The 21,099-nt window shown below is 38.7% G+C and overlaps 3 protein-coding genes across 6 annotated transcripts in view; 1 reads left to right on the plus strand and 2 right to left on the minus strand.

The window, feature by feature from the left end:
• The first annotated feature begins 8,644 nt into the window (after positions 1–8,644).
• tmsb (thymosin, beta) lies at positions 8,645–9,914 on the plus strand. Its single transcript, XM_059525609.1, has 3 exons — positions 8,645–8,776; positions 9,232–9,340; positions 9,725–9,914. The coding sequence occupies exons 2-3, from the start codon at positions 9,241–9,243 to the stop codon at positions 9,760–9,762; spliced, it is 138 nt and encodes a 45-aa protein (XP_059381592.1). The 5' UTR covers positions 8,645–8,776; positions 9,232–9,240; the 3' UTR covers positions 9,763–9,914.
• A 2,051-nt stretch (positions 9,915–11,965) lies between these two features.
• Positions 11,966–15,320, minus strand: eif4ebp3 (eukaryotic translation initiation factor 4E binding protein 3). Its single transcript, XM_059526440.1, has 3 exons — positions 15,067–15,320; positions 13,560–13,712; positions 11,966–12,470 (listed from the first exon to the last, which is right to left on the minus strand). The coding sequence occupies exons 1-3, from the start codon at positions 15,185–15,187 to the stop codon at positions 12,439–12,441; spliced, it is 306 nt and encodes a 101-aa protein (XP_059382423.1). The 5' UTR covers positions 15,188–15,320; the 3' UTR covers positions 11,966–12,438.
• Positions 15,321–15,803: 483 nt separating this feature from the next.
• LOC132117284 (ankyrin repeat and KH domain-containing protein 1-like) overlaps positions 15,804–21,099 on the minus strand; it is a 62,058-nt gene continuing 56,762 nt past the window's right edge. For all 4 annotated transcript variants that reach the window (XM_059526461.1, XM_059526460.1, XM_059526458.1 and 1 more), the window contains exons 29-34: positions 19,436–21,090; positions 18,517–18,681; positions 18,165–18,413; positions 16,776–16,951; positions 16,468–16,632; positions 15,804–16,379 (exon numbers count right to left, since the gene is read on the minus strand). In XM_059526461.1, coding sequence (XP_059382444.1) covers positions 16,320–16,379; positions 16,468–16,632; positions 16,776–16,951; positions 18,165–18,413; positions 18,517–18,681; positions 19,436–21,090 — 2,470 coding nt within the window. In that variant the 3' untranslated portion in view covers positions 15,804–16,319. The remainder of the gene's footprint in view (positions 16,380–16,467; positions 16,633–16,775; positions 16,952–18,164; positions 18,414–18,516; positions 18,682–19,435; positions 21,091–21,099) is intronic.

The raw sequence follows: 21,099 nt of genomic DNA on the forward strand, positions 1-21,099 counted from the left end.
CATTACCATGTTCCAGTCTCTGGTATGAAGTTAATTCCTCTGTCACTCACCACAACAGGATTACCAAGCAATTCCCCCTGGCAGGTTACCAACTTGTCAATGGTTCTCCATCAGCTGTGTTTTCTACTATTCTAGTTGTACAGACAGTCAGAGGTTTCTTTGGATCATTCTTAAATAATGCAGGAGAACATGGTTATTGGGTTTTACACAACTTGTCCATAAAGCAAACAGGTATTCTGAAATTCTTTCACTTTTATGCTGATAATATACAATGTAAAAATAAAAATATTTTCTTTTTATTAAAAAGGGGGGGGGCAGAGAAAATGGAAGCAGAATAAACCATTTTGACTAGTGGTCTCAACCTCTCAGACTCCACAGCATGTCATGAACATACCTAACACAAACACTTCCATCTGTGTTAAAGAAAAGCTAACCTTATATGGTGAGCAACGAAGGGAAGACAGACTGTGGCACCTCTAGGTGTGACGGGTTTCTGAAAAATATCACTAAATTGGCCTCCCTCTCCAAATTACAACAAAATGTCCTTCCAATTGCTTGTAATCTGGAGGTCAAGCTCCGGTGGCTCTGGTAATTGGGTACATGCGATTCAGGGCAGAAGGAGGCTATGCAATTCAGAGCACCAAATCATCTGCTTCCATTCATATCTGTCCAACAGGGCAGTACCAGAAAACCACAGCACTTGAACACCAGGTAGCCTGATTGAAATTAGATTAGGCAAGATAAAAAATAATAAAAAAAAACATTTTGAAAATGTATTACAAATTTTGTGCATTTCTCACCTCACTTTAAATGCTAAACATCATAAGTTAAAAAACTGGATTTACACACACACACACACACACACAAAAAAAAGCTTGGTTTGAAATAGTTTGTTTATGTGTATTTAGCTCACAGTGCATTTTTAATTGCACTCTGCCTGAATTGTTTTTCTTTGTAAATAAAAGAATTATGATACGTCTCCACTTTCTTCCACTGTAGAAAAAGGAAGCTAAACATCCCAGTTTGGTGTCACTGTGTCATTGTGCACCAATGACGTCATTTAGAGCCAAAGTCAGTGCAGTAGTGATTGCAAGGTGGAGCCACAGTATCAAAGTCCCGCCCAAAATCCAGCAGAACCAATCGCAATCTCACAATCATGACACCACACCCTCATTTTATAGCACCACACTCATTAGAAAAACAAACACCCTCAAGTCAAGACCCTGCAATCTTTTGCATTCCTTAGCAACACATCTTGCGTTTTTAAATGCAAAGACACGTTCTGGGTGAACAGCACCTGCAAGCACACATATCTTTTGAGTTGACTGATGTTCAGCTGCTTTATCATACACCTATCAACATATTTCACAATAAAATATGAGGTCTATATTTCACACACCCACACTTCTTCCTGTCATTTTTCAAAAGAATTGCCTTCTTTCTAAGATTATAGTCCATTGTGGAAGTCAAATGAAAAATACAGAGCAATAGGTGGCAAGACATTCACAACTGACACTTTGGGATGATAGATTTTTGAGCAGGGGGTTAAAGATCTGTTTTAGCCGTCACAGTTTCCCTTTGTCTTCTCTCGAAGGACCCTGATGCTATAACCAGTGATTATGCATATCGCACAAAAACGCAGCTGAAAGGTACTGAGCAATGGGCTGTTATGTTTCTTCATCACTGTCCCTATAGGGCCAACCAGAAAGCTGTGACGCTGAGTCATTTTGATTTGACAATAACAGCCATACATTCTTTACGAAGTGGGCGTCTTTATTGTGAGTCACACATTTGTGCCTTTGAATGCTTTTGTTTAATTTTTCTTTAAGAAAGAAGTGTGGTCTTTTTCTGCCACCACTCAAGTTATCCGTGCTTATAAATGAACGGGATTGAAAGTCACAGAAAACAGCTTCCTGAAACAGAAGCATCCTGTACAACACTAATTTATTCCCCTCATTATATACATTTATCTAGTTCAAGCAAACCAAAAGTGACTAGGGTTTATATAATGGCAATATTTGTGTTGTTATTCTGTGGAAATGAAAAATAATGTGAACTCCAGGGAGATTTGTATTGGATATCAGGGTGGCTCTGCCTCTCTGTCTTTCTCAATCCCTGAACATATTTGCCAACAGACCATAATGCTCTCTTGGGGAAACAAAGGTAAAACTCTTGGGACTTTGTGATTCTGATGTTGCCACACACTATTCGCTATGGGTATTTTCTTGGAACAGATGTGTGTGGAAGTGTAGTAGCCAAAGGCAGTTTACACAACCAAAGGACCTTATAGCTGACCTCAAAATACACTGTCAGAACAAACACCATATCCATCACATCCTGACTGCATTTTCAAATAGTACACCAACATGAAACAAGGTGTTTTGTACAGTTTAACCCTCTAATTTGTGTGGTTTTCTAGGAATAAATAATAATAATAATAAACATAAACATCCCAGCTGAATAAAATAAAAACTGGATTAACTTAAAAAAAAACATAATACAGTTATACAATTGTCTGAATGGTTAAAATGTAAGATTCCTGGTTAAATATTTAAAATTTGTGTTGAAATTCTTGAAATAGCAAAACTGTGCATGCAATATAAGTTTATATAATATAAAAAAATTGTGCTATAACAGGGTTTCATGTGAAATTAAATACAGCTGAATAGTAGGTTTTGGTTACTCTATTTAAAGGTCCAATTCTCACTATTAACAAACCATTAACTGAGACTTTTGCCTTAATAAACCCATAATTTGCTGCTTATTAATGGTTAGTAAGGTAGTTCTTAAGTTTAGGAATTGGGTAGGTCATGGTCATTCAGAATATGCACTTTATAACTATTATAATCAGCCAATATGTTAATAACAGGCATGCTAATAAAGAGCTAGTTAATAGTGAGAACTGGTCCCTATACTAAACAGTTACCTGTGTTTTTAAAAAAATTGAATTAGTTAATAGTTGTGTATATTATTCACCCATTCATCCATTTTCCCAAACTGCTTTTCCTATAGCAGTGGTGTCTATACCTGTTCCTGAAGGGCCAACGTCCTGCAGATTTTAGCTCCAACACACTTGCCTAGACGTTTGTAGTAGTCGCATTCGAAATCGAATACTTCCCTACTATAAAATATGCGAAAAACAGTATGCCAAAAGAGTATTATGTCCGAAATTTATAGTATTTAAGTCAGATGTTTTGTGACAGGTAGGATTTAGTTTACGATACTTTTTGATTTCTGTAGTATCCTTGAATGGCAACTGACTGTCGCACAACTCTGACCAAATTCAATGACTTCAAGGCTGTAATGAGATCAGCTATCAAGACACAAATGATCCAAGTTGACCATTACACTTTCTCCAATGATAAGCGCTACAGATCCTCTTATCTCCCAATAATAAGACCACCTCTGGTAATACATCCCAATTTCATTCACCCTACCCATGTTCAAACTATGTAGAACGTACTTTTTAACGGTTGCAAAGTAAGTACAAATTCAAATGTAGTATCTACTAATAAGATAATCTACTAATAAGTAACAGGTCACCAAGGTGTATATTCATAGAAAACCTGCTTGCAAAGAAAAACACTGCATACAGATTATAAAGCTCTTTCTCGTTTCGGATTAGAGAGTAGCATTTTACCACTGGAAATTTTTTTAACCTTTATTTAACCAAGGTATGTGTCTATAACCTCGTGTTCAAAATGAAAACGTTGCCGTGGGGAGCAAGAAAATCCGATGACCCGAGTGCCATATTGAACCCCTGGAGAGATTTGCTGGTGAGTTCTTTTCTCCTTTGAGCCAGTCACGAGTCGTTTCCCAACAAATGTAGACCGTTTCCCCTCAGCCTTACTCTTCAGGCACAGTTGGGAAAGAGACATCTGAGTTACTGCAGGCAAATCCCCGCCGTTACTCCAGCTGACAGAAGACGGAGACAGACAGGATGCGTCTCATAAGCAGGGGGAACATGGTGTGATAAATCAGGCACAATGCAGTATTGTAATGGAGCTTTGCACTATAGCACTTACGTAAAACTCCTTCACATCCACATTGTATTTACGTAACCGAACGCACCTTTATACACCCTGTAATGCCGAAGCTCTGATCTGTCTCTCATGCACTCAGACTGCTTGTCTCCTTTCTGTCACTATAGACCCCTTCTGTACACTGCTGGGTGTTCAATACTGTTACAAACCCATCCAGACTTTGACACAGTCAAGACTTGCAAAAACTAGCCTCTTTACCATCTCCGCTCAGCTTTTGTCCTTGCGCAATCATAGCCGTTTGCCTGTGACTCTGTCAGACCTGGGCGGCGTGTGCAATCCCTTTGTCATGACTTCCATTAGTACACAGTTGCCATGACAACTGGCTCTTATGAAAGCTCTCCACGGTTTCCAAGGATGGATGTTCTATTAGCTCTTTTGAGATTTAAACGAAGCTTTTTGGCGCAGACTGACTCGCACGTCAGTGCTGCCCTAGATTAGTTTAAGCAGCGAAACGCTTTGTGATTCACACCTGTTGGCTGTTTCTGATGGTCTGTTTCAGCAGTACACGGTCAGGAGAGTTTTAATGCTGAGTGACAAGTGCAAAATAGTCTAGAACAGGATTTAACGGAATATTCCAGGTTCAGTGTAAGTTAAGACATTTGTGGCATAATGTGATTACCATAGAAAATTCTTTTGAATACTTTCATCTCTTGTTTTCTTTTAAAAACATCTAGGGCGCTTATGACTGAAGTTTTAATATGTTGTCATAGTGAAAATGTAAAATGAGTGCATATGGTTTACATCATGCTGTACTGTTGAAACAGTGAGTATTTTACTGTTCAACGATTGGTCCCATTAACTTTCATTGTCAATCTGTTAAATTCCTCAGTTACTAAGTAACCCAGATTTTTGCTTTTTGAGATTCAAGCTGAAATAAATTTTGTTGTGATCAATATTATGCATAAGTGAGGCTGGTTGATTTAAAGGGATAGTGCATCCGAAAATATAAATTCTGTCATTATTTACCAACCCTCATGTTGTTCCAGACCTGTATGACTTTCTTTGCAAAAGAAGATATTTTTATAGTGTGTTTTAGTTTTGTCCTTTTAATGGAAATCAATAAACAGTGGTTACCAAAATACCTTATTGTATTGAACTTGGAATACTCCTTTAAGACAACAGTTGCACAAATAAATAAAGTTATTGGGATGTCTCTAAAACACTTACTGTGATAAAATAGTTTCAGAGTAATTGTGCCAGAACCCAATCCTTCAAGCATGAAAACCTATTCTGTTCTTTTATAGGTTTAGCAGAAATTAGCAATTGAAATATTTGCAGCAGAGAGTTGGTGGTTAATGGGAGCTTCAATGATTTGTTTGTGAAAGTTTATTTCGATTTAACACTCTTCATTGATGTAAGTTGTTGGTTTTTTCATCCTGACTCCTATATTCCTATGTTTTTTTTATTACTCTCTGATGATGGCCAAACACTTGAAGCTCCCACAATGTACTTATGAACTTACATTTTGTGACTTAAACAGTTTAACCAAATATGAAAATTTTGTCATCAATTACTCGCCCACATGTCGTTCCAAACCTATAAGACCTTCGTTCATCTTCGGAACACAAATAAAAATATTTTTGATGAAATCCGAGAGCTTTCTGACCCTGCATAGACAGCAACGCAACAGACATGCTCAAGGCCCAGAAAGGGAGTAAGGACATAAAATAGTCCATGTGACATCAGTGGTTCAACTGTAATGTTATGGAGCTACAAGAATAATTTTTGTGCACATAGAAAACAAAAAGAATGACTTTACTCAACGATTTCCATTCACGACAGTACTACGATGCATGCGTGTGCATTCCTCTACTTGTAAACACACATGCGATTTATTTGCGCACAGTAAGTATTATCGTAGCTTCATAACATTATAGTGTGGAGCATATTTCCTGCAGCTGGTACAGGTGGTTTCTATGTTAGTTATATTAAGCCTTATTTCACATGCCACTTCTTTTATAGACTCCCGCAGGCAATTAAAGGTGATTTGTAGAATTACGGTGTATGAAGCTGTTCCTCTTGGAGTTTAAGGGGTATAAATCACCTTTTAAGACGTGCTGCAGAAAACCCTCTCAACGATGTTTGATTATGAAAGGAAGAAGAGGTGCAGGAGTGGAGGCAGGTTCATGTGGGAAGTGGACTTTAAAAGGGTGAACATTGCTTTGCTCTGATGAGCACAGCTGTGGCACGTTGAGCGCAGTCTGCTTGAAGGAGAGTGAGAGGAAGGACTAGAGGAAAAGGGGTGATTTTTCTGCAAATGTGAGGACAAATCTCTTAACACAGCCCCAGGGCTTTGTGGGGTTTTTCAAAGGTTATGAATAAACAGTCTCTTCTCCATTCAACTTGTTAATTGTGAATAAAAGTCAGAGCCTATTCAGTAGTTTGCCATTGGACCAGCTGTCCACAAAGCAGATCATATTGCAGGGATTTTTGCTTGTACGTGAGAAGCATGTTCAGGATGATAAATGATGAGGGATTTGTGTCAATGTGAATGTGCAAGCTTAAGATTTTCAGTGAATAAAGCTAAACAATCATATTCAGTGCTCAGTAGATTAGTGTCCATCACCTTAATCACTCTCGTCTCCCTCTGCTGGCTGGCTGTTTTCACATAGACGGCTCCCAAGGGCTTCACCCACACCTGTCATTGGAAGACCAAAGGCATGTTGAGCTAATTGGTTCTGTTCCATAAACAGTAAATGATACCCTTGATATGAGAATGGCGAAGATGATCTCAGTACATATGATGCACGCGCTGAGTAACAACAAACTAATTATGCTCCCCCAAATACACACAATGGGACAACTAGACAGTTTTCTCAGATTTAGTCTTTTAATATCAGAAGCTGAAAGGGCTTTGAATCATTAAGGACAATGACTTAACTTACAATGAAAAAGACTTTAGCGTAAATCCCGTCCACATGTTCTAATGCACTCTTTCTGGAAAATGCGCTGTGGCGCTCGTGCATCGTTAAGCACAGAGAACCTTCCATTTGTGTTTCTCTGGGTCCATCTGGAGGTGAGAATAGAAAAAGACATTTTTTGTAGACCAATCTAGAATATAGCAAGAACCATTCTAGAACTACAAATCGCACAGTTATATAATAAAATACATGTATAAATCATTTACAATTATATACTCTACCAGTCAAAAGATCTAAAAGTTATTTCGGTTAGAATACAAATATATGTTTTTGTAATGTTGCTGAACAAAGTCTCTTATTCTCACCACGTCTCCATTTCTTTCATCAAAAATAAAGTAAAAACAGTGATACTGTTAAATAGTAATACGATCGCGAATAAAAAAAATCTATTTGAATTTATATCAAAACCTAATTTATTATTGTGATGCAAAACTGAATTTTCAGCATCATTACTCCAGTATTGAGGGTCACATGATCTTCAGAAATCATTCCAACATGCTTATTTGATCCTAAATTAATATTGGTGCTCAGTTATTCATAATTGTTCTTATTATTATCACAGTTAAAACAGTTTTTGCTGCTTAATATTTTGTGGAAACTTTTTTTTCAGGATGCTTTGATGAATAGAAAGTTAAAAAGAAGAGCATTTATTTAAAATAGAAATCTTTTGTAACCTTATACATGTTTTACTCTCCTTTTTATCAATTTATTATAAATATATCTAATGCTGGAAATATTATCATTTTGAAATAACAGATGATGAAAGATTTGTTTTCTCTGTTCCTTCTGAAGGTCAAAGGTCTGTCTCTTGGCTTAGAGATGGACAGCTGTATGGTGCTTATAGATCTCTGGTCAGTTCCTCTCCGTATGGATCAGCTCGGACACAGCTGCTCTGAAGCACCATGTGTCTGGTGTTGGATGACTCTGTGTGTATGGACGCAGCAGCTGAGCCGGGGCACACACCACTCTGTGGTCTCAAACAGTTGGTTCATGTATGTACATACTAAAGCTTATGTTTGCCCACATACAGAGAGTCATGCAAGCTGAGAAATCTTTTGTCTGAAAAGTGTCTGTGTCTGTGTGTGTGTGTGTGTGTGTGTGTGTGTGTGCGTGTGTGTGTGTGTGTGTGTGTGTGTGTGTGTGTGTGTGTGTGTGTGTGTGTGTGTGTGTGTGTGTGTGTGTGTGTGTGTGTGTCTGTGTGTGTGTGTGTGTGTGTGTGTGTGTGTGTGTGTGTGTGTGTGTGTGTATAAATTCATGTCCACAAATATAAAAATGTGAAAAATATTAAGAGCACAACTGTTTACCATATTGATAATAATTGATTAGAAATGTTTCTTGAGCACCAAATCAGCATTTTCGAAGAACTTCTGAAGACTGGAGTAATGGCTATACAGCTTAGCGATCACAGGAAAAACTTACATTTTTAATTATATTAAAACAGAAATTAAATTAATTTTTATTTTTTTTCGTTTGAATCTCGTTCTGCTCCCTGAATCTTTTACATAATTGGATCTCATTTCCCAAACTGAATAAAATCTGGTACACTCCTCTGCCATGCAAGGTCAGCAGATGTACACTCAGACCTGCCCCTCCCTAAATTCAAAGATCATGAATATTTCATGTAACGTGAGGAAAAAAGAAAGACAATGGGGGGTGTGGTCAAGCAAATAACCCTGGGGACAGGCGTTGTAGCCCCCTCCTCATCAGCACACACACACACACGCACACAAGGCAGAACCTGCTGCTTCATCCACCCACACACACAGACTGATACTATCTCATTCAGCTCTCGTGTCCATACACTGCTTCACGGTAAGATTTTACAATCCAATATTGGGGATGCTTTTAGAGGTGGCTTTGTTTTCGTTCTACTTATATTCAGAGATATAGTCTAAAATGTCTAGAGATTTGAAGTGAAAAGCAGAGAAATGACTCTGAGAAGCAGGGCGCAGAACAAAGACAGAGCCGAGACATTCCCAGAAAAGAAAAGATGGCCAACAGTCACCAGACTTGGCAGACTGGATATGATTTTAAGGAATATGTCTTAAATATGAGCAGCAGCTTGGCAATTTTTATGGATAGAATTTAATTATTTTAGTGATACACAATTTAAACAAAAAAAGGAATGTGTGGGATGGTCACATGATGCCCTCACTAAACTCCATTGGTTCACTTTTGTTCTGTTTGAGCTGGAAAAAATATGAATTTATTTGTGCAGGCCTAGGTAAAATTACATATATTAAATATGCATTTGGTTTGGTCCATAGTGCCAAAACATGGCTGACAAACCCAACATGACGGAAATCACATCCTTTGATAAAACTAAACTCAGGAAGACAGAGACCCAAGAAAAGAATCCCTTGCCAACCAAAGAAAGTGAGTATCTGATCCTAAAACAATAGCTAATGATTATGATCAATATTTTGTTTTTATTTTTAATGTATTGGTTATTTCTCAATTAAATTATATATGTAAATGACAGTTATTAAGTTCTGAAAACCTACTGCATGTGAAATGAAGTAAATGAGTCACTTAGGGTGTGTGATTATCTATTGTTCCCCATAATTTGATTTGAAATGTAATCTATAAAACTATATGGTTAAAAAAAAAAACAATATAGCATACTATTTTACGTAATACATTTTTTGAATGATACTCAAGTTATTTCAAGCTATTTTTATTACAAGTAATTTTTTCTTGCTCTGCAGAATACTTAAAATATTTACTTAAAACACTGTTCTTGTGAAATTCTGTCTGCAGCTATTGAACAGGAGAGGCAAGGAGAGTCCACGCCTTGATCGCTGCTTTTAACTACAGTCACACACCAGAGACTGAAGTGAATGGCTGAGATCAACAGAAGAGAGACTCGAACCAATAACTGATGTGCCATTTGTTTTATAGTTTTGTTTGTTTGTACGAGAATTAAATAAAAACGTACTGATGTATTTCATCGAGTGGGGCCAGACGATCATTCAAAAGCATTAGCGGTATAATGTGCTCTGCTCGCGTGGGTTCGAATCCCATCCTCGTCGAAAACGAGTATTATGGTTATAATTTAGACGACAAGGATTTGAAACACGAATAGAGGGAAGAAATAACATGCGCGAAAGGGAAATAAATTGTTATTTCTAACATTAGATTCCTTTGAATCGCGTTGCAGTTGATTTTTACATAAGACATATCAGCACATCTATAAATTATTGGTAAGAACGCGCATCTACAAAACAAATCAATATAGAACTATGTATTATTGTTTTATCAGATTTCATCAGAAAATAGAGGATTCAGAAGTCCTGAAACAACGCCTCATTTTACCTCTAGATGGCACAATAGCACAGGAATAACACTCGCTGCCACACATGCTAACTGTGACTTAGCTTGTTAATTTATGACTATAAAACTTTTAGAGACTGATTACACTTAGTCCTGTGAGGCTATATGTAATTAAGATGAAATAATATTTGTTAAGTTTTCGCTGTGTTCTAAGTTATCTCTATTTATGGAGAATATTGGTTTCCCGTAGCACGTGTAGCATTTAACCTGACATTATAAATCCATCCATTCTTCAAACTCTTGTCCTGTATAGGGTCGAGGAATGCTGGATATATCTTACATTATGTTTATACAACGTGTAGCCTATATTGTACATTATAAACAAGATAATCTTAATATAAACATCTGGGTTTGTTCATTGGTGAGGGGATGAAATGTGATCTTTATGCTCTGTAGAATTGTGATTGGGATTCAATTTAATGTGACTTTTCACACATTAACGTATAACATACATGACCGAAACTTGAGTATAGCTAATTACAGTTTGTTTCAATAGGCAAGGCTTTACATTATAAACAGTCACATTAGGAGACAGATGCTTGCAATTCTAGCTAAAAACACCTGAACATGAAAATTCAAAACTAGTTAAATAGTCATGAATTGACAAACAGATGTGTAAGTATGTTTCAATCTGAGGCAAATTTGAGAAATGAGAGAAAATGAAGCTGGCTCCAGCTGGTGTCAACATTACATGATGCCGGTTAGACCAAGTCATAATGAACTTCCAGGACTGAGTCTCAAGGCTGAGGACGTGAGAAATGTAATAAAGAGATTGTAAAAAAAAAAAAAACAACAGGTGCTTTTGTGTCCCAAACAAAACTCTCAAGCTTTCACTATTACTGCCTTCATGTGAGTTCACATCACTGTTTCAGTCAGACTGGCACTGAGCCGTGACTGCTTTCAAAATCAAAAATTATCAGTGACAATAATCTGATCCTTAACTCACAAATGTCAAGGGAGTATATATTACACATATGAATTAATGTAAGATCATGGCATTTCTTTTTTAGTTTTCCTAGACACATTTTTTTAACAGAACTGCTCCAACGCTTACTTATATTTGTAAGACTTAAAAAAAATAAAAAAAATAAAAAATGGGCAGACCCTCATGACTTTATGTCAATGTAAATACGTTTCTCAAAATACCAGATTATTTGGGTTTGGTTAGTTAATAATAATAATAAGACTCGTACAGTCAAATTCATTCAAAATGCAATGAAAATGTTACATTTTTACCTGATAGAATTTACAAATGACAAATTACTTTAATTACATTATTAAATCTATAGATTTGTTGAAAATACTGCATGTGTAATTGGCTTATTTTAAAACTATAATTGTAAAATATTTATTTAGTCATGAACTCATATGTCAGTGATGCTTAACAGGGAAAACTATAAAGTATAATTTCCAGACACAGCTGTAATGTGCAGTTTTTTTCTCATGAACTAAATGTGTGCCATTTCTGCTTTTAGATCCACTAAAAATCAGCCCATTTTTAAGTCAAATTTCTAGTTAAATTCTAAATTGGTAACACATTTAATCCTGAATTAAACTATTTTACAATTGTAAATTCTTATAAAATATACTCCAGTAACCTTTTAACAACAAACTTCTACAGTGTACATGAAATCTAATATTATAAATACTTAAAGAAGAGACGAGTCAAAGATTTAAACCGTTTTGTTTTTGTTTTATTCCAAAATGTCACATTACATCCAGAGAATACGAACAGTAAACAGTACAAAAATCATCATCCCAACTGTTTATTTCTGGAATATATGACTTAGATGCCCTTCACAGGGTCATAGTTCCATTAAAAAAGTGAAATAACTGCATTTGAACCATCCTCAGACAGTTAAAATGTAGATTATATAGAGGTCACCTTCAGAATGGTTGTAAATAAAAAGAGTAATGAAGGCACTGAAATAAACAGCACCAGAAGCTGCATTTTCACCATAACACCCCAGCAAACTCAAAACGCTCCACCCCACAACAGAAACAATTGCTCGGAGCATTTCATTATTTAGATAAAGTAAAAATAATGCATGGAGGCATAAATGAAGGAATCCACAGCTGTGTGATCATCCCTCAGATGGCGGGCACTGGTAGAACAGGCTGAGACGAGCTGGAGACATCCATCACATATCCAACACAAACTGGCTGTCATCAACTGAGGAGAAGAGGAACGAGAGACAGAAGGGTTAGAGGGTTTAAAGTGTTGCATCACTTGTGATCTCTTTCTAAAAAAGTCCTTTGAACTGCATCACTCCCTATCGATATTCCCCTGAAATGGACATCAGACCTGCCAAACTTTGAGCAGGTCACATGCATTTTTGTTTGCTTTTCTCATGAAGTTACTTCAGTCACACCAGAATGTGACCTTGAGCTTAGAATGAATAATAATAATAGAGAGGGCATATGTTTTCAGTTAACTACCAGAATAAATTATTTGACATTTTAAACCACTTTTAATTTAATTGTATTTTAATGCTTGCATTTGGGTCCGTTTTTTTGTCTGTGTGTGTGTGTGTGTGTGTGTGTCTGGATGTTTTAATTTATTAAATAAAAGATGGTTTTTAACCTCTGAATTAACATGATTTTAGATAGTTTTCAGGGGTATAAAGTTTTTTTAATTAATGCGGTGCAACCATCATGCAGAGAAAAAAAAACAATAACAACAACAAAAAAATCTATGTGCTGTTATAGAGAGGACCATGTGAATTATTAACTTGATATTTGTATTAAAAAAATATATATAAATAATAAGATACAAAAATATAAAATCTTAAACTTGCATTGAAAGATAATGAATAAACCTAATAATTTATTGAATATAACAATAAAAAATAAAATGTGCAATGTATGCATTCTGAAAGTCATTAAAAAAATGTATATATTGTTTTTTTCAAAACCAAATGGAGGCAGCATGAATGCAAAGAGAACATTTCTAAAAATCTGATTTTTTTTTTTTAGATTTTCTTATCATGGCCACTTTTATTTGTCATTCACACGTGCACTTTATATGAATTCACATATAATATATCTTTTTCTGTCACATACTGTATTTCAGATGACAAACATAACGTGCCGCACAAGTCTATTTGTCAACTTTACAGCAAACAGAAAGGACTAAATCAATTATGAACCAGCTTAAACCAGTTCTTCAGGTTTTGCTTGAGGATGTTGGTTTGTAAAGAGAAAACGGTATACATTAGGGGACATGTAAATGTAGGAAAGAATGATAGGAGGAGTCATTTACCTCCGAGATCTTTGCTGTCATCCTCCTGCTCTGCTGGCTGCAGCGAGGGCCTGGTGACCCCTGGTATGTGGGGGAGGCAGCAGGGTGGGGTGCGTGCGATCGGCGAGTTTCGACATTCCAAGAGAAACTTTCGATCATAGATGATCCGAGTCCCTGCAGGGAAAACATCAATATTAGTTTAAGAGGTTCAGCTTTACCAAAAGTTGGCACAGGTTCATAGCATTTTTGCTTCAGGAGGCTTTCTTCCTGCCGAGTTCTGCTCCATGTAAGAGTTCAGAAAAACATGTCGTGTCACCCAAGTGAAAGCCTGTAGTGTAATTTAGCTCATGTTGGAGTAATGGAAATAGGGTGAAGGGCTGACTGGGTTGCTTTCTAAATGCATGCAGGCAAAATCACTCAAGGTGCCCCCGTTTAGATGTCCTGTAGTAACCCAAAAATGTAGCAACATCACCCATTATTGCAGAAGGACCCAGTGCGATTGGACTGAGGTCTGACTTAATTAAGAACATCTAAAACGTGAATTGAAATAAGTATAAGCAATTCGTTTTTCAATATGACTTTCTTTTCAATTGAATATGATTTGTTCTACATGTCCTCTGGTCATTCAAACACACGTACATGCGAGATCAAAGCAGAACCAGTTTTTATGGATAAATGTGCAATGACTGATAGAACACTGGCTTGGTTTCAAAAACTGAAGCAAGTCATATTTCTACATGTGAGCTTTAATAACCATGTGATCAATATTGACAGTTGAGCTGGTAAATAGATATTTGTATAAATTGAATTTTTTTTTCTTTTTCAATGTTTTAACAAGTCTTCGTTTAGTTTATTTTAAAAGAGCTTTATGAATTGTTAAATACACATTTTTATTGTTTTAGGTTTGTCCCAGAGCCAATGCATCAAGTTTTTTTTTTTAATCCATAACAAAAACATGAATTACGTTTTTATATTTGATCGAATAATATGACCATCTAATATAAACAATTTCAGTATTTATAGGTAAAGACCTGGATGTACTTTAATTTAACAGTGCGAACAAGGTGAAAGCGAAAAGATTAGGCGTGTATTTGCATGGATGTGGTGGAAATGAGCTTTTTCGGAGAAAAGAAAAAAAAAAAAAAAAAAACTTAAAATATCAGCACTCTCATGTGATGCACGTGCGTACACTTTTGGACTTTGTTAGCAGACAAATTAAACTAGTTAAAGTGTTAAAATTAATTGTGTGCAAGTCCACTGGGCCAAATGTGCGCTTGATTAAAACAAACCCAGCTGCCAATGGAAAGAATAAATCACAGAATTGTTTAAAAAGCAACCGGCCGCTTGTAAACATCTTGTAGCCTCTGGCTTTATCTGATTGCGCAGTACAAACGATCAACTCGCTTCACATAAAAACAAAGCGCGCTGGAGTAACCTGGAAAAACTCGCATGCAAAACAAAATCATTAGTTATGAAATACCTTCTGCGCTTAAAAATAAATACACTAGGTTAGGTCATCTCATCTCACCCCCGGGAGTTGTTGAAAACAGAGTTCCTCCAGGAGTTTGACTGTAGCTGTCAGGGAGCGGAGGCCAGCTGGAGCGGCTTGGGATCGGGCAGGTCGACGAAGCTTCGCAGCTGCTTGACATGATGAACCGAAATCTAAGATCAGGACTTGAATGAGCACACGCTAAGGTTTTGGTCGATCTATTGCAACGCTGCGCGTCTCTGCGCTCCACATGTTGGAAAGCTCGAGGGTGGAGATTTGTCACGTGCTGCAAACCTTGAACTCTGGCCAATCGTAAAGACGATTCCACCACTGACGCGCAGCGCGGAGGCCCTCGACGGGAGCAAGTGTTTTGAGCCATTTTCGTTGAATGTAAACTCTCCGGAAAGCACGAGATTTTCGGAGTGATTCAGTCGGGCACATGATATGAACTCTACGATAAGATCTAAAACGAACCCCAATCTAACGTTCAGGATGACTTATCCAGTATAAACATGCCTCTCCATATTTACAGTGTCTTGGCATTTCATGCAGGACCAGTTCTATGTCCCAAGTCTTTTTTCCTACAAGATGTGCAGGTCACCAGATTTTCAGAACATAGACATTTTTTTTTAAAGTGAAAAGTTACATAATACAGAATATTTGTCTTACTTTAGCACTAGTTTGTTGTGCTTTATTTTATACAGTTGTCCATGAATAGACAACTTGGATTGTGAACAGTGGCTCATGTAAAATAAACGGATCAAAACAACACCAGATACATTTCCAACTTTTTATTGAATATTAAGGTAAATATTTCACATTAATACAGGCTACATAAAGTAGAGCCACTATACGACATGAAATTTACTCTCATTTTTAACCCTTTTTCAGTATGTAAACAATTATACAGGTATTTACCACTCTAAAAGGTCTGATTTCATTCTTTACGCAATTATCTAGGTCTTGGCCAAGTATAAATAGCGCACTGTCCTATTGAGCCCTGCCGACCAAGAACACTTTTACGTGGGGCTTAAATGTCAAAATGGCTATACTACTCAGAATGTATCCTGTTGAACAGGCAATCGATTTGTTCATAGACAGTGGTAAACACGTTAAATCCCACACTGGATTTTTTTTGTTAGGCACGTCGAGGGTGTCCATCTCTCAAATTTAACTTGTTTAACATTTTTTTGGGGGACACATCTAGGTTAATACCACGTCTCAGTAATTAGGTAATTATCTTGTTCTTTTTAACATGTTTCTTGTTACTGCTCCTAGGCCTCTCCATCGGTTTAGTTGACGTGATTCAGATGCACATTTCCCACATGTGGAGCCCAAGTGCCAGGCCATACCTGCAACAACAAGAATTCAAAGAGTTAGACAACAAAAGGGGCTGTAATGTACAAACACTTTGAACTGGGGTCGACTAAGAGAAATCACCTGCTGTGGGTCTGAATTCTCAGCAGTGTTGGGAACAACCTTTAGGATGGGATTCCAGGCAGGGTCAGAAGTGTGAAGACCATTGTATACAGGGCCTCCAGGACCCTCCGCCATCTGCGGGTGAGGAGGGATCATCGTGCCACCGTACATTGACATTGGCAGCCCCTACACAGTCCAGAAAACCAAAGATTTGTGAGTAGATCTACAAATTCAAATTCCCCATTTAACTAATAAATCAACCAAAATTGTATGCAAATAATAAACTATATATAACGATAGAAAATTCTATTTTTGAAGAGTCAATGTACCTTTGGAAAATCCATGAAGTTGGTGGGCAGAGGTTGGTGGAAAGTGTTAGAAGGAGCCACAATCCCAGTATCATCTCGTTCCATTGCCTGGTGCTGAGAGAAGGCTGAAGGCTCCTGCATCTGCTGGTGCATCACTGGCCCTCCCATCAGGGGCTGAGACCAGCCTGACATTGTTTCTGTGAAGAACAGAGACAGATATTTGTTCATCAGACATGTGGTCAGCTAGAAACAAAAAAGAAGGAAAATCTGACCACACCCCAAGTCACGCCCCAGCACCTATTATTAAAAATATATAATATAAAAAGCTTTCAATTTAATAACAAATAATATTACAAAAAGTAATGTTATTCCTCTGATGTGAAGCAGAATTCCGTTCATCATTACTCCAGTTTTAAGTGTCACATGATTGTTTCAAAATCATAATTTATTTGACTCAAGAAACATTTCTGATTATCAAATGTTGAAAATTTGATGCTTCATATTTTGTATGGAAACGGTGATACACTACATTCTTCAGCATTTTTGTACATTTTGTATAAAGTTTAATGAACATTTATTTGCATTTATCAAGTATATTTAAATTTCTTAATGCATTTATTAAATAGAAATTATTTCAAATGTCTTCACTCACTTTATCACTTTCATGCATGATGAATACAATTATTAATTTCTTATACAAATGTTTAAGAGGTATCACCGTTTCCATAAAAATATTAAGCAGCAAAACTATTTTTAACATTGATAATACGATTTTTTTCTTGAGGAGCATAATCAGCATATCAGAATGTTTTCTGAAGATTTGTGACACTGAAACTTCTCTTTGTAAGAGATTTATAAACGTTTAATGACAAATGTTGCGTTCCCAAATGCAAATTAAAGCGGCTCAAACCAAGAGCAGCGCAGCTAGCACTAACAGTGAATCGAAACTAAAAACAGTACTGTAGCACGTCGGACTACAGCCTATTATATAATTAAATCACAACCGTTGCAAATTTTATGACAGCACTAGCAATCTGAAATTCTCACTGCCATTCATAAAAAGTCACCGGGTCGAGTAACGAGTTTCAGCACTGATTCTACTCTCATTTGGCGCTTTGAATAATTTGAACGCTTTTAACTGTCCTGCAAATGGCATCGCGAGCTCGTGTAGCGCTCTCAGGACCAATCCGTCCATGATGTTTTAAACATTTTCCACAGTTTATTTAGGTAATAGCTTAAGAATTGTATGGCTAAGAGGTCGGAAAATATGGAAATTGTATTTATACAGAAAAATCACACCCCTGATTCATTTCAAAACCCAAATGCAATGAAAAACAATTGTCACTGCATATGCAAATATATTTATTTAAAAAAAACAATTCATAAAAGCTGACTACATCACAGACTCACCGGAGGCACTACCCACTCCAAAAGACCAGATGCCACCCTGTCCAACTGGTGGGGTATAGCTGGTGGGCAGCATGGTGTGGTTGATGGTGCCAGTTTGCCTGATACGGGCCAGGCGCTCTGTTCCAATTGGAGGGGGAACTTTACGATCCTGCTGGTTGGAGCTAATAGGTTTTGCCTGGATCACTGTCACTGTAGATGTGCAAAGAGGTGAGGATGCCCTAGAAGACACAGAGGGCACTGGAGACTCACCTAAAATTAATGAGAAATGAAGAGACCTTCAGAAAGATCACAAGCAATATGGTCTTATAAAAAGTAACGTGTTCCATGGTGCATCTGCATCACAAAGGCTTACAAGAGGTGGAGGCACTCCAAGGATGAGGAGAGAAGTGCTGGCGGCTGAAGGAGGGTGTGCCCACATTAGCATGACCTGGTAGGAACACAGGGCTGGCAGATATGCTTGTGGTGAAGCTGGGGAGTGCAGTGGACGAGGACATAGAGTTGTCCATAGGGTGTATACCTGTGATACAGAGTAAACACAAAAAGGATTGACCCCAATCACAAAACAAAGCAGCAATCAGCCATAATAAAAGTTATTTAAAGCAGGGGTGCCCAGTCCACGTTCCTATATAGATTAGTGGTGCGTTCAAGTCATGACGGATAGATCATATTTACGAATTAAATGCACAAGAACGCCACCACAAAGTCATTGTTACGAGTGGGGAAACTTGAAATTTTTTTTTAAGCCCCAACTTTCCTAGTTGGGGGGCATGTCAGTGTCGGATGCAATGGACACAGCCAAGGACTATAGATATGCAGCATCTGCATTGGCAGTAAATTTGTTGAAATTAAATCAAATTATTTTTTGTAATGTACAATAAAAATATGTTAAATTTACAGAATAGAATCACATAAATTGAATAAAATTTGAAAAAAGTTAAAATGCAATTATGTATAATCTTTATATATCATTTTGTATATGTAGAGTAAAAATAATTTTATGTAGAAAAGTTAAATCGCCATGTTCTGACCAAAGCGACTTGAACGCACCTGACATCGTAATAACGATTTGTTAATTCGCAAGTATGCACGTCACAGGAGGACTTAAACGCAGCATAGGTCCAACCCTAATTAAACACCTGAACCAGCTAATCAAGGTCTTGGAATAAGAAACTTCTAGAGAGGTGTGTTGATGCAAAATGATGCAAAACTCTGAAGGAAGATGGCCCTCCAGGAAAAGGACTGGACACCCTTGATGTAAAGATTGCACTTACCAATCGGACTGGAGACAATTCGCTGCGAGGAACAGCGGTATCCTGGAGCTTTTGAGCCATCGGGAGGAGGTTGGACACTTTCAATCTGCCCCATTCCACTTATGTATGCATTAGTCGGGGCACTGTAGGGCTGCTCCGGATGGGTACGTGCAGGTAGATGGCAGGCACCCCAAACCTGGTTGTTGCCCACCTGGTTGCTGTCAAAGATGCTGCTAAAGTGACTGAAGATAGCCGCAGGGCCAAAGTTGGGGGGCAGTTGCGCTTTTCCACTGTGCAGGTGCATTTGAGAGCCATTTATCATGCCCATAGTGGAGGACATTGTGAGAGAGGGAGGGGGCATGCCTGTCGAAGCCAGGCTGAGCTGAGGTGGAAGCTGTTGTTGTTGCTGTTTGAGGGGTCCCTGTGAGCCTCCCGGATGCACAAACACAGACTGCTGCTCCGAAAGGGCCCCTGGAGCCATGGGGTAGTAGGGTCCCGGTTGCTTCATGCGTGAAGACACACCGAGTGCGTTGGGGGTGGCGTAGTGAGGTAAGGCGCTGCTGGTATTAGTGACCGTGCTGCTGCAGGTCGGAGGTGGCAGGCGTGTGACTGTGTGAGATGAGCCTGGCTGTGATGAGGAAGAGGAACTTGGTTCTGTGCTGGAGGTAAAGTGTGACGGAAGTGACTGCCGGGTCTCGGGCTGTACAGGCAGCATCGAGGGGCTAGAGGGAGATGAGGTGAAGTGCAAGGGAGCAGAGGGGCTGGGCCCATCAGATGGAGCTCCTTCGGCAGGTGTGGCGAGCTCTGTGACGGGCTTCTCTTTAGCTGGGGTGCTGAGGCTGGCTGGCTCTGGCTTGGGGGGAGGGGGATGCTGTGGAGGTGGAGCAATGGGTGGAGGTGGAGGGGTCGTAGGGGTTGTGGGAGCACAGCTGATAGGAGATTGAGCAACTTGAGCTGATGGAGCGTTGCTGCCGGTAGAGGCCACTGTAACTCCAGCCCCAGACTTGTGATCTGTCGAGAAAAGCTGCTTCCTGACAGAGGAAGGTGTGGGTGTGTTGGCAGGTGCGGTACTGGTGGGAGAAGTGGTGGAGGCTGTGGGAGTCGATGTGCTGGACACAGGAGCAGCAGGATGCTCGGTGTGGGCTGGAGCAGAGCTGGCAGGACGTGGCGCAGAATTACTGCTGTGTTTTGGTGAGCTGTTAGCACTACCAGGGCTCACAGGACGAACAGGGAAAGGACCCCAAGTGTTGGGAGAGGATGAGAAAGTGCCACCAAACTGTGCCATGGGTAATCGAGGGTGGCGGATCTGGTTGATGGTCTGGGCTGCTAGAAGGGCCAGTTGAGGATGAGCATAAGCAAGTGGTGGCAAAGAAACGAAGGGGGGCCTGACGCCCGGTGCCATACTTTTGCCCAACTTGCCAGCCTGCTGAGCTGTGAAGTTGGTGGAGGACTGGAAAGACATGTTGGAGGAGGGCACTACAGATGGCAGACCTTTTGGACTGGCCGCATAAGTGCTTGTGGCCCCAGTGGAGGTTGTGTAGGTGGAGCTGATTTTGGTGTTGGCACCAGGTGGCCGGATGTGGTTACGAGGGATCAGGTCCTCAAGCTCTTTGGCTGGGTCCTGGATCAGCGCGTTGATCAGCTGCACTGCATGCCGTGTTGACTCGGTGCCACCTCTGCAAACC

Source organism: Carassius carassius, chromosome 36 (genome assembly GCF_963082965.1).
Source record: "Carassius carassius chromosome 36, fCarCar2.1, whole genome shotgun sequence".
Lineage (NCBI taxonomy): Eukaryota > Metazoa > Chordata > Actinopteri > Cypriniformes > Cyprinidae > Carassius > Carassius carassius.